The following is a 19283-nucleotide window of genomic DNA, read 5'->3' as shown; positions in this document are numbered from 1 at the left end:
GAATTCAACCGGCCTCGTCAATCTATAATACTAACATACAGTCACTCTCATGCAATATACATTAATTCTTGCCATTTACATTTGCATAGAGTAAACAGTTCCCCTATGCTTCACAATACATTAATAACAATATCAATATTCTCCCCAATATTTTCTATTATAATATCTTTGTCATTGATGTTGTGTGTTGTGTATGCATGTGTGTTGTATATGTACAGATATATTTTGTTTTGTTTACTTTGTATACTTCTATATCTTTCATCCCTGTTTTTTATATTTGTGTTTTGTTTTTGTTTTTATTCTTGTGTGTTTGGTTTATTGGTGCTGCTTCTTGTAACGACAAATTTCCCCTTGGGGATTAATAAAGTATATATCTATCTATCTATCTATATGTATAAATTTAAAACATAAGACCTCTGCAGATGTTATCAAAATAAACTATTACAACCTTACACTGCCCAGGAGAAAAAAAACACTTCCTGCATCCAGACTCATCATCTAAGTGAACTTGGTGACTTCAACCTCAAACCGCTCAGTTTATGACGCAGCCCTCTGTGCAGAGACCTTGTGACCTATGACAAGTAACGCATGAAACGTAGGACCGGCAGGAGTTATCGCCTTCATCAATGAAAGAAGAATGACACACACACACATCAACACCTACTTACTGTAACGATTTCTAGTTTTTTGCTTTGATTTTCACAGCATCTGGCACTTTCAAAGCAAAACTGGCTAATATGTTGTCTCCGTGCCATATCATAGTTTATTGCACATTAAAATGATTTGGGGCAGATGCCGGTTTCATATGACGCAGCTGTTCTTCCTCCGAGGCATTAAAAAGGACAGAAGGGGCTTTCCCATTCAATTCGAGCGTTGCATACCATCCATGTGACCTCGCTCTGTGGTGATTACATCATGCAAACTGTGGCTCATGCAGATTGACTCATAATCTGCTGGGGAGAACTTCCTACCTCCTCACCACAGTGTGTGTGTGTGTGTGTGTGTGTATCCTCTTCTCATTGACTCAGCAGTGTGGCAGGAAGACTAGCTCTCCACTAAGTCACCTTGAAAGCGACCATTAAGATCAGAAAATCGGACTCAACCGACTTAACAGCGTGGCAATAATAACACATGCAGAGCAGACTCATATAAGCCCTGTGAATTCATGCATCACGCCAATCTGAAAATTAACATCTTGAGCATCAAATATCAGTGGAGTATAAACAGATGATCAGTTCGTCCTTGGACAGGACGTTGATCGGCAGCTACTTTTATGATCAATTTAACCTTTTAGTCACGTTTCATGCAAAATTCCAGCTTCCAGCTTCTCTAATGAAAGCATTGATTACTTTGAAGGGGGGATGATTACCGATGTGGACATGTCCGGCTTTCTAGTTTATCGGCGGATTACTACTGATCTTTAAAAAGGTGCTCAATATACAGTCCTCCAGTATCAGAGTGTGTAGATGTGGCATTTGTTATCATCCAATAACTTATCAGCTCTCACTAATTTCTGATTGTCGGACAATAACATACATCAATGATAATGAAATGAAACAAGAAATGGATTTACCACCTTGAGCTTTGGGACATTTCAAATATAATGTTTCACTAATTCATGGACAAAACCATTAATCAATTGATTAATCAAAGTTAGTTGCCACCCGATATATAATCCCTGACACCACTGCTCATCTGTATGCTCATACTTTACTCTAGTCAATAAAACATGCCAATTACAGCTCAGTGAAGGAACAAGCTGGAAACCTTTAAGAGTTATTTTCTGGTGGAAATATCCCCTTATTAAACAACACAACTTCCATCCAATATTATGCTAACAGCCCCTAAAAGACACTATTAGAAGTATTTCACATTTTAGGGAGAATGAAACGAGTCGACTAAATATTTCACGAGGCAGATGTGAGCTCTTTAATCCTGAACTGTCTCCTGAAGTTTAGTGCAACATTAACAGTAAAGTAGCATTTCTCCAACCTTCGTTTCGAAGCTTTAAATCCTCAATTTCTTTTTGGTTTAGTAGAAAGTAGACTCCACACACACAACAGACAATGAGACACATATCCACTTTGACACATGCAGCCACGGCCTCCTCTCACTCTGCTCTAGTTATGGCTCAGCAGAGGACAGCCTGCTGAGCCATAACTAGGATGTTCTATTAATAGAACAGACACACACACACATGAGGAGGGCAAGATCCCACCGTGTCTCTCTCTCCTCTTTCCCCCCAAAGGCATGAGCTATGGTCATGGAAGATGTGGGGGAGAGAGAGAGAGAGGTGCACACAGAGCATCCTTACGACACTTTGTTCTTTCTGTCTCACTATTCTTCGATTCCATTTCCAATTGCTGTCATATATTTAATAGTAATAGTACATTTGGGCCAATTGTATGACATCTTTTAATTTTCTGTTCATTTAGTTTTATTTCTTAAGAATATCTTGATCATCACAAACATTTGTTTGCCACTGATTTTATTTTTCAAATCCAAAAGCCAATGGAAAAAAACATTTTGGCTTTTTGTTAAAATAGTGGATGCTAAATTCTAGGTGGCCTCTAAAAATGTGTCATCCTGGAGACACTCTCTCAGCACGACAATCAAGGAAACAAAACATAGTGACGTCACCAGCAAAATGCCCTGACGCTACTCTATCGGGAGTACAGATCACACAGACTGATCAAGTGTTCGCTCCGGCGAACACGTTGACTTTAAACACCCCCTTCCGTTAAGAAATGACATATTATTGTTGGAATGTGAGGAATCTGGGACAATGAAACCCAGGGAGCTGCACCCTCCTCAAGCACACACACACACACACACACACTCATACTCTTTCTTACTGGAAAGGAGGCTCACTGGTTTCTTGGCCATGCATTCAGCCGTGCTGGTTGTCATCAGAGATACGAGCCTGCCACCGTTCCTTTCCCTTGTTTACAAGTCATGAGTCGGTTTAATGTAATGAGATGAGCATTAAATCACATGGAGACGACTGTTGATCAAAGCGGAGCAGCAAGAAGGTCAGAAGAATCCTCAGAATAAGATATTTCTTTCAGGAAAGAAAGAGAGACATGTTGTCGACAAGACATCCGGGGGAAAGAGAGAGACACGGATGTTCTGACAGGGAAAACAAACGTGAAATGGAGGCAATAAACTGAGAAACACAGACATAAGAGACTTGAGTGGATTCTCCAAATTTATTGTCGGACGACAATCGAAAAGAAAAATATTGACTTGATGGGACTTGGAAATGGAATCCAAATGCCAGAGTCTTTGCATTTATTCATGTCTCATTATTCCTGCAGCTCAAGGAGCAAGTGAGCAGACGTTAGTGCCGGTGTGGTGATGGCCTTCAATTGAAATATTAAAAGGTGTCATTTCAACCAGAGCTGACCGGCTGCGCAAACTGGTGCACTGTGGCTGTTATAATATAAATATAAATATATATATATATATATAATATATACACTACCGTTCAAAAGTTTGGGGTCACTTAGAAATGTCTTTATTTTTCAAAGAAAAGCACTGTTTTTTCAATAAAGATAACATTAATCAAAAATACACTCTATACATTGTTAATGTGGTAAATGACTATTCTAGGACAGGATTTAACGGGGGGGGGGGGGGACAGTATTTAACGGAGCGAAGCAGCGCGTGCGCTCTGATCGCTCTTTTAATGAAGTATCGATACTAAAAATATGCTAAATCACATCGTTTTTAACGTACGGGTACTTTGTTAGTATCGCTACACCGTGCAGCGTGACGGCAGTAGATGTAGCGTACTAACATTCAAGCTAACCTAACTTCCCAAACGCTGTGGACATCTGAACGCTGATTGGCCGAGACGCGACACGTCCCATCAAAGATGTTCTATTGCGAAGAGCACCACTCCACATTTTCTCCGCGTCTCACTGCAATCTCAAGAGCAGCGGGCCAGGTGAAAAAAATAATAAATCGGAACGCGCCTCTGGTATTGTTCAGGGGGCCGGTCCAAATGGGGAGGCGGGCCGTAGTTTGGGGACCACTGATATATAATATATATATATAATATATAAGAGGCACTTGAGCCAGACACTGAATTCCTATCAATGAAACAAAATAAAATCAGGCATCTTTGAGGACCTGCTCTCTCAGTGGAGGTCATGCTGAGTAACGGTTTCAAATAACATGTTCGGTGGGTGATACGGTGCCGCAGGTTTTGCTTGCTGCATCCACTGTGGTTTCATTGTGTCTGAGGAAGTAGAAAGCTGTTCATCTGATCCCAGATTTGTCATGACTGGCTCAAAACAGCGTGACCCAATCCCCTGCCTCGGAGCCGCAGCTGTCGGCCAATCGGGGCTCGGAATAAAAGTGATTATTCTCACAATGTCAGTGTTGTTTTACAGTTTCCTGGCAAAAAACTGATAACTACAAAGTTAAAAAACAATAACCCTCTTTACACTAATCACGCACACACACTCGCAATTTCGTCAGGCTACTGTGTGTGTGTGCGTGTGTGTATGTGTGTGCGGGGTCAATGATGAAATGAATGAGTAAGCAGCAGTAAAGGAGGAATCAGACAAAGACAACACACCAAAAAAATCACTCCTTTTAATGTTTGAAATTGAAGGAGGGAAAGAGAATGATTTCAGGGGAAGATGTAGAGATTAAGACTGAGAGGGAAACAGATAAGATAGGGACAATAATGAAGGAATAGGAAGTGATAACGAGAGGGAGGAGGGAATCTGATTGAAAAGAGCAAAGATGAGGCAGGAAGAAGAAAGCGAGACAATAGAGTGTGTCATCACTGATGCAAGTAATTTTCCCGACTAACCCCTTAAGAGACACACACACACGCACACACCATCAGCTGTAAGAATACATTGCCTTTACATGAGTCAACACATACATGCACACACCACACACTAAGTCCACACGCTTATCAAAACGCACACGCACGCACACACACACACACACAAAGGCAGATACAGTCGACATAATGTAAGCCCGACACACACCCTCAGCAGTTTGTAAAGCATCTCTCACTCAGCGCTTTTCATTCGCTGGATGACTTTCTCTAAAGGGGCCAAAACACTTGAGCATATTCAGCTCTCTGACAACACAAGCCTGCACACACACAAGTTTCAAGATTACACTTCCTTCTTTTTCTTCTAAATAAACACACAGTGGGAGGGAGGTCAGTCATACTTCACACACACAGTCACACGTAACTACATATCCAAAGCCTGAACAACATCAAGTGAGATGAAACGCTTCGCTCCCGTGAGTGGAAGTATCGACTACGTGTTATATCTGTTACTATATTTCAGGAACTACGCACACTGCATGCTGATTTAAAACTTAATTTTATCCACACCATCACTATCTGAAGGTCTGAGCACTAATAACAAATCCTAAACCTGGTCATGTGACATTTTATCCTTCCACTGAAAACAATACCAACGAAATAAAGGCAGGGTGGCCTGACCTCACTTGTTAACATGATGGTAAACTCTGATGAACACACACATACGCACACACACACACACACACACACACACACACACACACACACACACACACACACACACACACGCACACACACACACACACACACACACACACGCATTACACGGAAGGAAGCACAGGGACGGTTTGCATATGAGGAAGTGACAGCTTCTCCATGCCCCTTCCTTTGTGGCTCACAGCTGGTCACCGACACATGACAGAGGCGGGACAAAGACAAAGCAAAAGGCCCGACCAGTCTTAAAGAGAATGAGCAATAAAATCAATGGAAAAAAACGTCTTCTCCTCTGTCATCCGGAGATTATCCAACACGTGGCGACCTCAGGCCATATCTCCATTTTTTTCCCTCATAGATCAATAAAATCAACCTGGCTGGAATTTTTGGTGCTCCTAAAAATGATCAGAAATGCCCGTCATTCCAGCCGCTTACACGACAGCAAACCAACGTGTCGGGCCTTGTAACTGCTAGCTTCCTAAATTGAGATGCAAATTCAGCCACGTTTTACCGCTGGACGTAAAGAGTCACAGCGTTATGGGTGATGGCGTCATGATGATTCATAGCCAATATGCATCGGACCTACAAGCCATTCACCAACCTCTGTCTTTCTGGTGGTGGTTTTCCATCTTAACGACAGCAGAGAACCTGCTCCTTCCAGCAATAAATAACCATTTCAGGTGGTTCTTGAACCAACCCGTCCACAAAACCCATCCGTCTGTCCGTCACGTTAAAAACACAGGGAATATCTGCTGAGTTAAGAAAAAAGAAAGAGAGAAAACACTATTATTGAACAGTTAGTTGAGCTCATCCGCAGCGAGAATCAGACAAATTAATAAGTTAACTAGAACGGGCACTCGGTAGAGCGCATACCTTCGCATATCACAAGATTGGGCATTGAATTATGAACATTTTGGCATTAGTTGCATGCCAATTGGATAAAAATTGACCGTGCTATGGTAAAAAGAAGATGTTGACCTTTTCATGACCTTGACCTTTGACCCGACTGATCGCAAAATCTAATCAAATGGTCCCCGGATAATAACCAATCATCCCACCGAATTTCATGCGATTCGGTTTAATACTTTTTGTGTTATGCGAATAACACCCATACAAATAAATAAATAAATACACGGCGATCAAAACATAACCTTCCGCATTTTCAATGCGAAGGTAATAACAATCCCCAAAGCTAGTTACAGCATGTGTGCACACACACACACACACACACACACAGCCAGACCCCCACTGCACACAACCACACAACCTCATATACAGACATATATACTGCTAAAACATTTACGAGAACATGTTTAAATTGAAAACACAGTTTCCATGCCTTTTGTCAGTGTGTGTGTGTGTGTGTGTGTTTTGGGGTTAGCTAATACTACTTTAGAGCGACTCAATCAGCACTGAGAAGCAGCCTCAGCCGAGGGCTTGGCACAGCTGCAGTGCGATGTTTTGTCAGGGAAATCTGAACCTCTGGAAAGTGGAACCGTTTCACCTCAGCTCTGCTTCACTGGATATTTATCTTTCAGGATGCAGCTTTACATCTCTCTTTTACTTGTGTGTATCATCTGTAACTTAAAACATGTTCATGTAAGGCTTCGCCAGCTCCAACAATAGCATTGGAGTTTGGAAACTAGGCATCAGGGTGGTTTAATATGTCAAATACGGTCATTTAGGAAATGCCATTCAACATATAATGAACATGTACACAGGCTTGTTCAGGCAACGCTTCACAATCTGCATTTGTAATTTGAGATAAAGTGAACAGAGAATCCATTGTTTCGTGAAACTGCTTTTTTAACTGTCTGATAAACACGTCAGTCATTAACATAAACATCTTTCACCTAATGTTTCTATACCGTGAGCATAACTCTGAATATTAAATTATAAACAGTTCTGAAATTTCAACTTACTAAAAAACACACTTGTGGCTCTTACACTCAACATCTCAATATCTTCTACCTGCATCCAGCTCTCCCTCATTTTGTGTATTTTCGCCCTCCCTCTGGCCTTTTACCATCTAACGGACACATGACAGGTTAAAATGGGTTTTCACTGTCAACAAATGGCCACAATGCTAAAATTGGACACGGTGAGCCATATTAATTAGGCTTTCATTAGATTGTATTTGTTCCCTGTATGATAGTTTGCAAAATGAATAAAGTTATAATTAAAACAATAAAGTGTACCAATGATTTTCATGACAAAAATATATATTTTCTGCATTGGTGCAATATGCACATGCCAAGTCCAGTTTGCCTCTCAAGGCACTTATTGAACGGATGTTAATGGTGTGTGTGTGTGTGTGTGTGTGTGTGTGTGTGTGTGTGAGAGTGTTAGTCAGTATGTGTGTGTGTGGAGGGGGCTAATCCGTCTTGTGTTGCAGTTGAGAGCCTAAGGTCGCACACATGCACACGCACACACACATTTGGGGTCCCTCTTCTTTTCATCCTCAGTTTTTCTCTGCCCTCCCCCTCCCCCTCCCCCTTCTATCCCTTTGTCTTTTTCTCTCACCTCCCTTCAACGATCACTTCCCTCTTCCTTAGAATCACTCTCCTGATCTTTCCTCACTCACTTGCTCCTCCCCCTTCCTCCGAATCAACTCGACCACCTGTTAACAAAAGTTCTCCAATATGGCAATTTTCGATTTTAGAAATGCGTTCCCATTTGCCCTTCCCGCCGGCGCCTCACTCAACCCCCTTTACCAGAGTGAGCTGAACACTGGACCGGCTCCTGGTGACCGCCTCAGACACAGGGGGGCTGAACTTTGACCTTTACCCCTCCTCCCTTCATCCCTGCCCTCTTACAGAACTTCATTTATTTCCTTTCCCGCCCCACTTCTCCTTTCTCTTACCTCCCATTACGTTCTTGTGGTCGTCTCACTCTCTTAACTCCATCTCATGCAAATGGCTCGTCGCTCACCACGTTCCCACCTGATTGAAGCCTTTCAAGTCGTTTAAAATAGTTAATGGAAATCAATAGCGCTAAAAGGTATTTCTAGGTTAGTAACGGAAGATTAAACGACTCCCTTCTCCATTATCTTTCATTCCGAGAGAACTGCGTCAGCCTCTTCTTTCCCATCCATCATCATTACCAAACAGGGCACCTTAAGATACGCCGAGTGACCTCCCTTCTCCTGCTCTTTCTCTCCACTCCAATATCTATTCATCAATTAATTTATTCACTGAAGGTTAAGCAATCGCAATCGCCCTCCTCCTCCTCCTCCTCCTCCTTGGATTCTCCTGCAAACAGAAGTTAACCTGCTTTGGATCAGATGCTAAAGAATGTAAAGCTGCCACACCCAGCACTATCTCTGAAAAACACACACACACACACACACACACACACACACACACACACACACACACACACACACACACACACACACACACACACACACACACACACACACACACACACACACACACACACACACACACACACACACACACCTCCGAGGACCTCACATGGACCACGCACACCACCAGGCACATCTCTGCCTGGTACGGAACTGCACCGCCCGAGCGAGGGGGCACACAGAGGGTGGTGCGGTCGGCACAGACATATATAGCGGGTGCGTGGCCAGGGCCATTTAAACATATTACAGTGAGTCAAAGGTTGGAGAGACACACGTATACGTCCATGCACACGTTTCCACATACAGAAAACTGACAAGTTCCAGATGATCCCAACTCCCACAGATCTCTGGTTCCCATGCCCACCCAGTGAGTGAATGGGATTGGCTTGTTGTGTGTGTGTGTGTGTGTGTGTGTGTGTGTGTGTATGTAACTTCACTCCCACCGTTCTGCCACATGTCAGCAGTTGCTCAGCCATCTTCGACACAGACGAAGACTTTATCTTATGATTATTCAACCAGAATACAAGTTCAGAATCGGCCTCAGGTCTGAATCTGACGAGGAAAACCCAGGTTTCCCCTTTTTGACAAATAATAGAAAGATAGATAGATGGATAGATAGAAGAGGCATGGGTTGTTGAGGGAGAACCCTCTACGTTTGTTTTCTGATCAACAAACTGCCGTATCCTAGACGCAGGGCATCAGGCGAAGCTGATTTTAGCTCCAGAGATTCAGGAGGACTCGAGGTTTATCTTGTGATGGAGATGAGATGGAAAACCGGCACGCGCTCCCACTGAGGAATACAAACACGTGACGACGTTTTATCACACACAGTCTCCCCTCGCTTGACTTTTCCCCAATTGTGATGAACATGTCTCCAGTAATGTTGCAAAGAGGGAATAGACCACAGACGCTGGCCTATGTTACCCCGTGCCTTGAATACATGAGGGAGAAAAGAACGATTGTGGTTTGATTTAGGATGTAGGACAAGTGACTTCCTGGTTGTCAATAACTATGTTGTGGTGCAGAACAACTGCTGAGGATCGGACAGAAAGTAAACGTGTTGATGGCGTTCTCCATTTCACTGGAAGAGGATCAAGAGGTGCATCAGGGAAAGCAGCCGAGTCAACGATATATGACCAGCTGGAGCTGTTATTCAGATCTCAAACTACGGAACGCACCTTTTATCTGAGGGACTACTCCACACCAGCTGCAAAGAAAGACACTCTGTCTCCTCCTCAAACTTCCTATCCCTCCCTCTCTTTCTGACATTCTCACACACTCACACACTGCAGAAGATGCACCATAATGCAGCAACCACATCCTGTGGTGAACCATGTCATCCGGTCTCATGTTTCACACGGTGTGCAAGATTCCATCTTCATTTTTAACCGTTACTTTTTGTATCTATCGGGCTGATTGGGAGCCGCCCAGTGCAACCAGTCTGGTCATAGACACGGGGAAGCTATGCCGGAGCGACGGGTGAGTAACCTGCCACAAAAACCAAGACAAGTAGGTGAGAGACGCAACGGTGTGACTCGTTCAGCTTGAGTACCCGAAGGTTCCCAGACAGCCAGCATTACCAAGGAAGTCTCGAGTCAGAAGCTAGCTTCTCTAAACCTCCGAGAACCTAAAACATGTCAAGCTGCCACAACGATCGAGAAATCAAACCCACGCACTTCTTCATTCGAGCCTCTTTTCCTTCATTAAATACTAATGTGGGCTACTTGTGGTGGTAATAGGATGCACCACATCATGAATATCTGACAGAGTAGCCAAGGAGATTTTGGCAAAACGTAGGCGAAATGTTGACGTTATACAAACACATATTTGGCCCAAGGAGCTGGCATACGTCAACAGTTGGATCATCTTCAGAAGAGAAATATGGCGGCACAGCAATCCCCTCGCAGTGAAACACGCGCTCGCCTCAAGACACAGGGCGACGTGTGTGGTGACAAGCAAAGGAACTAAAAAGTCAAACAAGTTGATTAAAACCAAAATGATACCTGTTCAGGTTAAGTGCTGAGCTTGAATCCCCATATTGTTTCTGCTCTGAATATCAACCAAACATGTTGTTGGTAGAAAGCATCCGATTAAGATGCTGCTCCACTGTTCCTCTCGAAGCAGGACGACTTATAAACTCGCCACGCTTTAACTGAAATGCATAAAGAATCAAAACCTCAAACGAATGCTTCATCCAGGATGTAACAGGCGCCACTATCTCAGTCCCAATCAGATCGGGATCTCACTTTGTGAACATTTCTCCAGAAAAGCACCTGGGTGAGCGGGACGGCCTCGCGCTTCAGTGACTTTGGGATCTCACGGTGAAAATAGACGAGAAATCGTTAAAGATAAAAGGTAGGAGGAAAAAAAAGGTTAAATTCTGCACCTGGATAGAACCCGAACACCTGGGAGAGAACCGCAACATGGCATTTCATTCAAGAGAGTCTGGACTCACCTGGAGCTCGCACCACGCCACCTCCACGGTCGTCTCCGTGTCCAGCCCCTTGTACACCGTCTTAAAGGACCCCCTTCCAAGCTCAATGTCAAACTTCAGAAAGCGCCCCTCTGGCGACGTGCCCACAGCTTTCGTCTCCACCTCCTCGATATCCTCTTGCACTCGTTTCTCCGCCTCCCTCTGCTGGGCCCGGATTTTCGCCAGCTCCTTCTCCTCCTCCGTCTCCTTATCTTTCCCCTCGGCCGGACTGCCGACGCCACCCCCGTCCGCGCGCTCCGTCGCCTTTCCGTCCTTTGCCGCCTGCTGCGGGTCCTTTGACCGTCCGGGGCTCAGTGTGACGTCGGGCGGTTCGCCCGCCGTTTTGCCGGCGGCATCCGATGCCGTCGGGGCGGACTCTTTCAGTGCCCCGTCTGCTCCGCTGGGGTCTTGAACACTACCGCCGACGGTGGGACCGGCAACCGCGATACCGACCTCGCCTGAATCTGCCTCGGCATTTTCTACGCGGAGCTCGGCGACTGCCCCGACGAGCTGAAGGGTGGCGCTTTGCGCGTGGGGACCTCGCGGGACCTCCCCGCCTTCGGCGTCCGGCGGCCCGGGACCCGGGGGCTGCAGAAGGAAGAAGTCGGGGGGCCCTTCGAAGTCCGGCGGCGAGGCGAGCATCACGGCGGCTTTGCTCGGCAGGTCCAACGCCGTGGCGTTGGAGTCACAGATGACACTTCGGCGGAAGAAGCGGTGCTCGGCTATTCTGGCGTCTCGGTCCATGGTGTGGCGCCGCCGTTGGACCTCGGGGTGCACGCCGAGGTCCTCCACCGCGAGCATGTCTGAACTGGCAGAGCCGTTCACATTCTTATGGGGGGTCTGGGATGATGGACAGGGAGCGGCAGACGGAGGGGGGGGGGCCGGGGCCATGAAAATGACCGCTTTGCTGCTGCTGCTGCTTTCAGACATCCTTTCCCCCGAGGCTCAGACCACAAAACAGGATTCTGTTTGTTTAAATAAGGACTTCTGTTTCGTGGGCAATCGGACCGACCTGCGCGAGCTCGGTTACTGCGGGAACAATTCTCTCCTAGCACGCTTCTTTTTCAAACGGAAAGCTCTCCATCCGCCGATGAATTTCCTGGAAAAAGGGGAAAAAACGGAGGGTAACTCCACTTCCTCTTTGCTCGGTCAACCGTCTCAACGCGAAAAGCGACGGTTCCTACAAGGTCCTTCTGCACGGGGCCCAGGGAAGCCCCGGGATAGAGGAAGGAGCTTTCGCTTTAAGAATGGGGAGGGAAGGGGTGAAATCCAGTCAAAGGAGGGGGGATGCAAGCACTGCAATGAGGTGACAAGCGTCAAATTAACACCCGAATCCATCTTGTTGCCAACATCCAGAGAGGGACATCCAAGACATGGGAGGAGCTGCAACAGACCAGTACGGCCACCCACAGGCTGGTGGAACTAAACGGGATTGGAATCCGGTCCGTGACAGCTCGGCGTGGAGGTCTGGGGAAGTTTCTGGAAGAACAGGCTGAAGCCCCCAATCCTCGGGACTCCCTGGAGAGGTCGCTGACCTTTCTGGTAAGGCCAGACAGAGGGTTAGGTAGGCCTAGCCTGGCCCGGCTTGATCCGCTTGTGCCCTTGTCACTAGAAATAAAAAGAGAGAAGGAAAAGAGCCGTCAGAGGAAACTATATTTTCTTTATACATCAGATCAAACGTCACAGAATTCCCCATCTGTTTTCACTGGACCACTTAACTGACCCAACAGACTTCAAGGGAAGATTGTCATGCGCCAAAATGTGATCGCTCTCATTAGTTAAAGCACTGCTTTAGCAGCAAATTATTCCAAATGTGGTGGTTAGAGGATTCAGTCAGACTTCGAGTCCACAAAACAAACTCTTTGTTTGGGATTTATCGGGGAATAATTATAACTTGGGGTTGAGCACAATATTTAATCTCCAACTCAAGCTTGTTAACCAGAAAGAGATCTGCATCCCCGACCTTTCCCTCCCAATTGCCCCCGTCTAGTTAATGCGGTGGAGCGATGCACCGGAGCGAGCGCCTAATTGCTCCAAGCTCCAAATTTAGCCCAAAGTCACCACCGACGGGCCGACCTCAAGGTCAGGCTCCTCTGTGGCGATTCAGCGGCTCAGCGTAAGAGGTGAGGGGCCCTCGGAGTGACGGAGCTCGAACCTCAACACAGCTATATCACTTTGCCGTAAGAAACGTGCTCACTGAATTTGCCTTACATAACATCGGAGAGATAACTCCTCCTCCGTCATCACGGTGCGCAGCGTGTGATGTCAGAGATCAGTCACAGTGCATTAATTCATGTGTGAAACGACAGGTTTTCACATCGGCGACAAAGAGACACACAAAGAAGAATTGTCACATTTTACTTTAGTCATCTATAATGCTTCTTAAATTAAATCTGCTCTCATGAATGGGGACTTAAAGTGCACCGTGTGACTTTGCATAGTCTATAAGTGTCTCTGTAGACACTTATAGAGTCACTGGACACGCCCCTTTCACATATCAACCCCCATATGATGACCACTTCATATACAAAAGCTGCCTAATTAATCTCTTGTGAATAGGTCGACTGTCTCTGCAACACAGAGTCCGACACATGCGATACATTTCAAAGGCTTTCTAGTCGAGGCCCATGCACCAGAGACGCATCGGTCCCACAGGGGAAGTAGGTGAAGCATTAGCACTGAGGAGGCTACAGGATGTGCCTGATGGCTGGTTGGACTTGTTCTCTAGTAAAACATTTAAAAGTATTTGCAGCTTTCTGTGCAATATCACTATTTGCATAATATTCTGCAACGTACAGGTTTTCAACTTCTCCTGAAATGATCCCTCTTTTGCATTTCATGGCACCTGAGGTGATGTATTTAACTAATTACTGATGGGGGGGGGGGGAGACATCTGCCTTTTTGTTTTTATGATTATGTCACATGGTTTTATTTCATTCCTGTTTTTTTGTACAGTGACAACAGCTAGGGGGTGTTGTTCGGTGGCTCTCTACTCCCATACCGAGAAAAAAGGTTCACAGAAGGAAAAACACAAGTCAATCAAATAGACATTTGTAATTTAAAATAACTAAGCTATAATAGTCCTGTGACCATTTCAAGGGGAAGTGTGCAACATTAAAGTTCAAATTTATGTACATATTGATCATATATATAGAAATAGATATCATAATTATCACAGGTGTGCTGCTCAGACCCATAATAGTTGTCCTTTCATAACTAAATGAGTCTTGCAAACAAAAATATGTCAATATTGATTTAAAGCACCTTTAATCGGGTGAAACGATGCAGTTTCTTAAGACACTGCATTTTATTAATTTGTTTACAGGTGTCAGTCCCTCTGAGAGCAGGCTCCCGACCACATATAATGCACATAAACATGGACAAACCTGCTTTTCATGAAGAAAGGATGGCGATGAAATAAGTTAATTCCATTCGTTAAGTTGAAATTAATTAATTAATTAAAATTAGCAAATGTTACCTGCAAAAATGCATTAGAGTCGTCTTAAAAAAGTGTTATATCTATATCTATATATATATAAATCTACAGATTTATATATATAGACCTATGTATATATGTATATGTATATATGCATTTATTGTGTGAACATGTGGATCTCGCAAAGGTCATACAAATAAAAGATGTGCAGGTCACGCGCTCCAGCGAGAGATACAGCGCACCGGGCTCTGAGGGGTTCACTGCTGCCTGTTGAGGAACTTGCACAAAACGAGGCTATAAGCCGCTAACTTTGCCCCCCAGGCAATACCAGACACGCGCAGCCACCGGTCACGATTCGTCCCGAGCATTGTGATGACACAGAATAAATGCACCGTTACCTCTGACATCCGTGTGAGCCGCAGACCCGAAGGGAACAACTTGATTTAGCAGCCTGTTACTCCTCTGCAGTGGGGGTCCGCTCCGGCACGGCACACATGTCAGTTTAGTGCGTCACATTAAAGTCACAGTTGGTTACCGAAAACCCCCGAAACCCCACCCCCCAAAAAAGCTATTTACAAATACATAACTCAGCAATGAGCTTATCTTGGAGAAGAGAAGAAGAAGAAGAAAAAAGGTCCCAACAGCGTGACGGTGAGCGAGCGGTACGTGCAGCGAGCCGCAGCCGACAGACGGACACCTCCCACCGGGTAGAGAAGCCAAGTTCGCCCGCCGGTGTCGCGGCGGATCTGGTACTTCAGTCTGTCTCCGTGTTGTCTGGTGTCCGGGTCTGCACCCGCAAACCAACACACACAAAAAGGCAAGAGTTTCACTCAACGGTGCTTTATCTTCCTCAGTGGAGACGTCTCGTCTGCTCCTGTGACCGCCGGCTCGCTCCTCTCGGCTTCCGTAGCGCAATAAATCCGCTGTGGTCCACAGTTATTCCCCGTTTTCAAGCCATCGGACAGCGGCTTCGTCGGCTTCGTCGGCTCTCTGTCTGCTCTTCTCTGGCGATGACTCGACAAGGCGACGGCAGGGCTTTCGCACAGACGTGTCACGTCAAGCGTGCCGACGTTAACCCGGATGGTACCGGAAACAGAGTTGTCCTTTCAGATTAAAGCACAAATACTCGCGCGCTATTGAGGAACTGCTAGTGGTGCAAGTTTTACTGATTAAAAGTATAACAATATATGCGTCAAGCACAACATATACTCATTATGCAGACTGAACCATTTCAGAATAATGTATTTGATATTATTTAATGATAGTTATGGATGGATTATTGTGCAAAGTACTTTAATAGTGCTGTTGGTAAAAGGTGCGGTTTATAGTTTACTGTATCCTTCCAAATAGCTTGTGAAGTCGAATCTATAATAATCCATTATAATGTATTTGTTGAATTTATGTTGTAACATTAATCTAAGCAGTGTAGCAAAAGCTATTACATTATTGTAGTGCAGTAACAAGTACAATATTTCTCTATGAATTGGTGTAGAAGTAAGAAGTATCATAAAATAAAAATACTAAAGTAAAATGAAAGTACTTGGCGAGTAAATGTACTTTCCACCACTGGGAGCGACTGAAAATGGAATCACATTAAATCCACCAAAGTATGTGGAATAAATAATCACATTTGCTTTAGGCCACATGGGTGTTTTTGAGGACATTCTGCAGCAGCTCTCACGCTATTTATTCACGCCACACCTCTTATTCTTGTCCTCTGTTATTAATATTTCACTGAGGACAGCAGGGACAGCAGTCTTTGATCCTACAGAGATCCAGCTGTGCCCCTGCTGTGTCCAACAAACAAAACAGAGGAAGTAGAGGAAATATTTCTCACCTGTTGCATGGTTTGGTCAAACAGTTGTGATCTCTCAAACATCAGTGGTATAAAAGAGATATGTCACCATAGTGATGTAAAAAAAAATGTTTCCGAATTATTGCTCACAGTGTTTAGTTTATGAATTGTATGTATTTATTTCGTTAAAACTAAACAGGTTCTTGTTGTGAACTACTTTTCGAAATCTACTTACTCATCTACATTTCCCAATTATTTTCTGACTCAAGAAACTGCCATAATTTACTCAGTGAGTAATTAAATACACGTTCTTGTTTCAAATATATGTATACTTAAATGTATATATATGGTTTCCCTAAAGATATATATTTGCATTTTAATAATTTCCAAATTCATATTATTCTAAAGTGAAACTGGGCTGTAATCTTTCATCCACCCATTCTTTGCAATTTTTTTTTGCTTTTTTGTACTGTACTAGTCAATGACAATAAAACCGCATACCATACCATACCAAATGCTGCTTCACTTTAATTATCGGAATGTTATGTTGAAAGATCAAACCGGAAGCACTTTGGCTCATTCCGGTTAACTTGACAGCATTTTGCCAGCAGATGTAAACACGAATCCAGTATTATGAGCCCGTTTCGACACATTCAGTCAACTTTTCTGATTGATGCTTGTTGACCTCGTGACCACGTGTGCGCGTGTGCGTGCGTGTGTTTGGACATCATCATCACTTTAAGCGTCAGACAAGCTCTTGACTCCTAAAAATCCCTGTGATATTCCTAAAAATATATATATATTGTATTACAATGAGTCTGTCATTCCTCTAATGTGATTTATATGACTTGATATTGTTTTGCCCTCTAGTTCAGATTTCAAAAGGGAGGGAATAACCTGAAATATCTCATGAGATCATCATGGGCTGTTTTTTAGTTACATTTTATTGTTTTTGTTTTGGTCTAAATCAGGCCATCCCCGCAGTTTATATTCCAACCTTTAGTCTAGTTTTAGATCTACACACCTTGATATTGAGCTGCAGCGCCTCTGGCCAGGATAATCAGACCGGGATAATGGTTTTAACCTGCTCCTACACATAAGTCTAAGTTATATAATAGGAGGAAGAGTTCCTTTACGCACACTATTGTTCATTTTTCTCCGTGGGACATCCTGTTTGACTGCAGGGGTCCAAACAATTTAACACCAAGGCCCTTGAAATGAAAACACACCAGAGAGGATCCCCTGATTGGAGCATAACATTCTCTCACTGACGTCCCTGTGAAGAAACAAATCAATAGTCCTGAGAACTATTCACGTCCTGACAGGCGACAATTTCTTGGCTCCATTATTAAAAGTTAATTGCTTTTTCATTTTAGCAAAATTCATGTTCCCAAAGTAATTTCCAATATAACTATTGGCACATAAAAGGAAGGTTTCACACTATTCCTTTTGTTTAGAGTAATGATTAATTTCCCATGAAATTGTGAAAACGTTTATTACATGTGCAGCTGGCCCACCTATTTGCCCATTGGCCTTTTGGGTTGTACACAACCTCATATCTTAATTTTCCCTTTTGCAAAAGCAGCCGATATACTGTAAAATCAACTCGAGCCACTGTGAAACCTTATCTTATCCAATATGGCTCTTATCTGAGCTTCCACTGTTAATAGCGAGATTATTTTCTCTGTGTTGCTGCTATCAATCAGCAAACACTCCTGGAATGATAAAGAGCTGCTGGGGACGTTTCAACACCTACGACTCTCAGATACTCCAGTGTTTACCTGACCTTACAAGTCACTGTGGATGTCAACGTCCATATGTTTTGAATAGCTCTGGAGTCAATTGGAATTCCTGAATGTCCGTCCACGGTGCAGTCAGTCACAGGACTTTAACGCTGAAGGGAGGAACTGGTCTGACGAGCTCAAGCAGCTGGACTTCATTAGCTCAGAACTTGGGGGGCTTGGATAAATAAACCAAGAGTAACATGTCAAGCCCCTCCCCCTTTTGTCGCCTGGTTTCATCTTTCTCTCGTTATCACAACTCCACCATGTTTTGCCGCCTTCCACACAACTCTGTGGTGGATTTTGTGATTTCCCAAGAAACGTGCTGGTTTTCTTCCTTTTCGTCGATACTCGTTGACAAAACAACATGTTGTCATATATTAATGTCTTATCTTCATGCCTCACTGATAACAGTAAAACATTTTCTTTTCAGATTTGCATTTCGTTGACCTTCTCCGTGGCGGAACATCACCCGATCGGTTGAAAATACGGTTTATTAATTTGCATTTTTACGGAGGGAGGTGGTTTGAAGTGCTGGAGCACAGTTTGTGATACAAACAGTGAGGTTTGTTTGCATGTTGAGGGAATGCATGTACATGTCTGCTTGTGGTTCTGAAGCTGTCTATCCAAACACACACACACATGCATGCAAACACACAAACAAACACACAGTCAGGCAAAAGACTATGATCAATAAAGTGCAGAGGGGAAATATGCACATCAGGGCTGTGAGGCAGTAAGTGTGTGTGTGTGTGTGTGTGTGTGTGTGTGTGTGTGTGTGTGTGTGTGTGTGTTCTATATCAAGAAACCTCATCCTCAAAACTTCCGATGTGATCACTTCTGAATGGGTGAAGTTTAGATTTGTGTTTCCAGAGATCCTTCTGTTCAAACCTGTCTTTGAATGTCTAACGCCGTATGG

General features: G+C 44.1%; 1 protein-coding gene across 11 annotated transcripts in view; it reads right to left on the bottom strand.

Moving 5' to 3' along the window:
• Window positions 1–15755, bottom strand: part of wnk1b (WNK lysine deficient protein kinase 1b) — a 79659-nt gene extending 63904 nt beyond the window's left edge. For all 11 annotated transcript variants that reach the window (XM_056424297.1, XM_056424301.1, XM_056424299.1 and 8 more), the window contains exons 1-2: window positions 15187–15755; window positions 11335–12960 (exon numbers count right to left, since the gene is read on the bottom strand). In XM_056424297.1, the coding sequence (XP_056280272.1) occupies window positions 11335–12282 (948 nt within the window). In that variant the 5' untranslated portion in view covers window positions 12283–12960; window positions 15187–15755. The remainder of the gene's footprint in view (window positions 1–11334; window positions 12961–15186) is intronic.
• Between the last annotated feature and the right edge of the window lie 3528 nt (window positions 15756–19283).

Source organism: Pseudoliparis swirei, chromosome 10 (assembly GCF_029220125.1).
Source record: "Pseudoliparis swirei isolate HS2019 ecotype Mariana Trench chromosome 10, NWPU_hadal_v1, whole genome shotgun sequence".
NCBI classification, from domain to species: domain Eukaryota; kingdom Metazoa; phylum Chordata; class Actinopteri; order Perciformes; family Liparidae; genus Pseudoliparis; species Pseudoliparis swirei.
Note: the sequence above shows the minus strand (reverse complement) of the source record. Positions and strands in the feature narration are given on the sequence as shown.